This window comes from Rutidosis leptorrhynchoides, chromosome 9 (assembly GCF_046630445.1).
Source record: "Rutidosis leptorrhynchoides isolate AG116_Rl617_1_P2 chromosome 9, CSIRO_AGI_Rlap_v1, whole genome shotgun sequence".
NCBI lineage: Eukaryota > Viridiplantae > Streptophyta > Magnoliopsida > Asterales > Asteraceae > Rutidosis > Rutidosis leptorrhynchoides.
The window spans coordinates 144,213,937-144,217,533 of record NC_092341.1 but is presented as its reverse complement, the minus strand read 5'-3'; the positions used below and the strand labels follow the sequence as shown (position 1 = coordinate 144,217,533).

Sequence of the window (3,597 nt, the reverse complement as noted above, 5' to 3'; positions counted from 1 at the left end):
TGCTTTTTGTTAGGTGTTTGATTTCTTTTGTTATTCAAAATGATTGGAAGTTGTTTAAGATGGACATAAATAATTCAGTTTTATATGGAGACCTTGAAAAGGATGTGTATATGGAACTTCCTCTTGGTTACTTCGATAAAAGTGATAATAAAATTTGTAAACTTGTTAAATCATTGTATGGCTTCAAACAAGCCCCAAGAAAGTGAAATGAGAAGCTCACTGGAGGTCTTAATGATTTTGGTTTTGTACAAAGTCTAAATGACTATTCCTTATTTATTAAAAGTGATTGTCATAATATGACTGTTTTGCTTGTGTATGTGGATGACATAGTTCTTACAGGTAACAATATTCTTGAAATTGAAAAGGTTAAACAGTTTCTATGTACTAAGTTTTTGATTAAAGACTTAGGAAAATTAAAGTATTTTTTAGGAATAGAAGTTGTTAAATCAGACAAAGGTCTATGTCTCTCACAAAGTAAATATTGTCTTGAGTTGCTATCTGATTTTGGTTTGTTAGGGTCTAAGCATGTTTCAACACCCTTAGAGTCTAACATAACTATTCACCATGTAGATAACAGATGTGATAATGATCTGCCCTTATCCAATATAACAGAATATCAAAAATTGATAGGGAAACTCATTTATTTAACATTAACTAGGTCAGACATTTCTTATACAGTTCAGTGTATAAGTCAGTATATGCATGCTCCACTTACTTCTCATTTAAAAATTGCCTTAAGGTTACTAAGATACTTGAAAACAGCTCCAGAAAAAGGAATTTTATTTTCAAAGTGTGAAAACCTTTCTTTAAATACTTTAGTTGATTGTAATTGGGTTAAATGCATTACTAGTAGAAGATGAGTAACATCTTATGCAATGGTAATTCATTATTTGCTTGGAAAAGCAAAAAACAACCAACAGTTTCAAGGTCCTCGACTGAGGCAAATTCTTTTGGGGGGGGGGGGTCTAACGAACCGTCCTAATCCATCTGGACGAATACATTACATTTGGTTACATCGCGAGGTACTTGACCTCTATATGATACATTTTACAAACATTTCATTCGTTTTTAAAAGACAAACTTTCATTACATCGAAAGTTGACGGCATGCATACCATTTCATAATATATCCAACTATAATTTACTTAATAATAATCTTGATGAACTCGACGACTCGAATGCAACGTCTTTTGAAATATGTCATGAATGACTCCAAGTAATATCTCTAATATGAGCAAATATACAGCGGAAGGTTTCTTTCATACCAGAGAATAAACATGCTTTCAAGTGTCAACCAAAAGGTTGGTGAGTTCATATGTTTATCTTAAAACAATAAAATTCATTATTTTGATAGACCACAAGATTTAAATGCTGCATGGTACAAATGGGCCCGAATCCTACACCCACCTGTAATGTACATGCGATATCTTTTAAATACAGTACACCTTTCTCGTGTACGCAATCCATTTTTCATAAATCTTAATAACCGTACACATATCTCGTGCACAAAAATTAATACACATAACCTGTGTATAAAAATCATTCTCTTGATACATAACATTCGCATCAATTGGTGGCAATTATCATGTCCACATAATTTGTAACGACCCGACTTTTTTGACTTGCTTTTGTGCCTTGTATTTTAGCGAAACTGCGTATTTGTGCGTACTGTGTTACTTTATACTCTGGAAACTTGATATACGTGGTTTACTTCCAATTATATGATAACACGTGCCTTAGAGTACGTATGATACTTAACTTGTTCACCGGATACTTTTATAACCATTAGTGTTATTTAACGTTTCGAATAAACCGCGAACTGCGCGCACGTTTGACTTTTGTCGTAACCGGAATATTTGGGCAGCGAAATATTGATTATTATTTTATAATAATAATTACCTGGGCTTTTGGATGCTTAATTTTATTTATTTAATTGTAAAAGCCTAATAGTTAGTCTTGTTGGACTTTCTACCTTGTTGGGCTCAAGCCCACCCTACTCTAGCTAGTGACCCAATAAATTAGCCCAAGTATTATTACTAGTGACCCATAATAATAAATAAATTAATTAATTAATGAGTCATACTAGCATAATGGATAAGGATTATCCATTTGTCACATGAGATTCTAGCATTAGTACACACTTTAGACAACCATTATCCAAAAAGCAAAGTGGTGTCTCCCTCCCCTCCCCTTGAAAATCACGGCCCTAGGCCAATCCATGTCATCAATCCTTGTCAATTTCTTTGCTTATAAATACTAGCCATTTACCTCTCATTCATCACTTGCTCATTTGATTTTCACACACACTTGTTCTTTCTTTCTTTCCTTTCTAGTATTACTTGTAAGTTTTCTCTTTTTCTTCTTCTTTTCCCTTCCAATTTCGTGGCCATCATCATCATATTATGGAGATCAAGTTCTTTTAACTTTGATCTTGATTATATCTTGTTGATTCAAGCATGAATCCTTCAAGAACATGGAAGATTCAAGCTTTCTAGCTTTGAATCTTCACCAACTTTGTAGATCTATTTCTTTTATGCTTTAATCTTGTTACTTTATGATAAAGATTCAAACTTTTATTTGTGATCTTCATGCATCTTCAAGATCCAAGCTTTATGCTTCGAGATCTTCAAGAACAATTAAGATGCAAGCTTTCTAGCTTGAATCTTCATATCTTTTTGTTGGATCTAAGTTCTTTTTGCTTTGATCATATTGTTTTGTGAAAAAGATTCAAACTTTTGTTTGTAATCTTCATGTATCTTCAAGATCCAAGCTTTATGCTTCAAGATCTTCAAGAACACTTAAAGGTTCAAGCTTTCTAGCTTTGAAACCTTGTAACTTGTGTGAAATGGATCCAAGCTCTCTAGCTTAGGGTTCCATCACCTCTTTTGACTTAGATCATGTTCATACTTGTTTAATTGATGTAGATTTTGTAACTTTGTTGTAAATAGGACTTGTATTTGTGTTAAGACTAAGGATATGATGTAACCTTGGTTCATCATCCATCTAAGACTCTTAAATGAGTTGTGTTACCACTTGGTCTTAACATATTGTGTATTGATGGTAGAATCTTGGTCAAAAGTGATGCTAAACCATCAACGAGTTGTACACTTGAAGCTACAAGCATCAAGGATGAGAACCGTGATGAGCATCAAGCACCAAGAACCCCACCGGAGCACTTGTCCACTGATTTTCGTATCTGACCAGACTACCTGGGCTACTGGAAAGTTTATTTTCAGATATTTCGGTTCGAGTAGATGATTTTCCATTTAGGCCTCGTCTTAATCCGAGTTACGGTTTAGGATTTATGGCCCTCCGATAGTCACTACACCCTATTAACGTTGTGCTGAAATTTCTAACCTACTCACACTTAAACCGTCGCCACGGTCAAACGAAGATGAGTTAGGTTCTTAAAATTGGTCGGCTGTTAGGGGACTCATATACGGAGCCATAGCCACTGACTATGTGTCTTTTCGATTTACGTAGAGGTCGTAGCAGCTGACCGAAGTCAGCCTATTGTTTCGATCTCTATTCTCGTCGAACTTACTTAACTTTTATGAATGATGATGATGATGATGATGATGACATTTTAACTTATTTT

General features: G+C 34.3%; 1 protein-coding gene across 1 annotated transcript; it reads left to right on the top strand.

Annotated features, from left to right (window-relative positions):
• Positions 1 to 296: 296 nt before the first annotated feature.
• On the top strand, positions 297 to 860 carry LOC139868413 (uncharacterized mitochondrial protein AtMg00810-like). The gene has a single exon (XM_071856747.1). It carries the CDS (start codon positions 297 to 299, stop codon positions 858 to 860), a length of 564 nt encoding a protein of 187 aa, XP_071712848.1.
• Positions 861 to 3,597: the final 2,737 nt, after the last annotated feature.

What these genes read in the sequence shown, in the direction of transcription:
- LOC139868413 (XM_071856747.1), top strand. Translation starts at nt 297, where the DNA reads ATGACTGTTTTGCTTGTGTATGTGGATGACATAGTTCTTACAGGTAAC.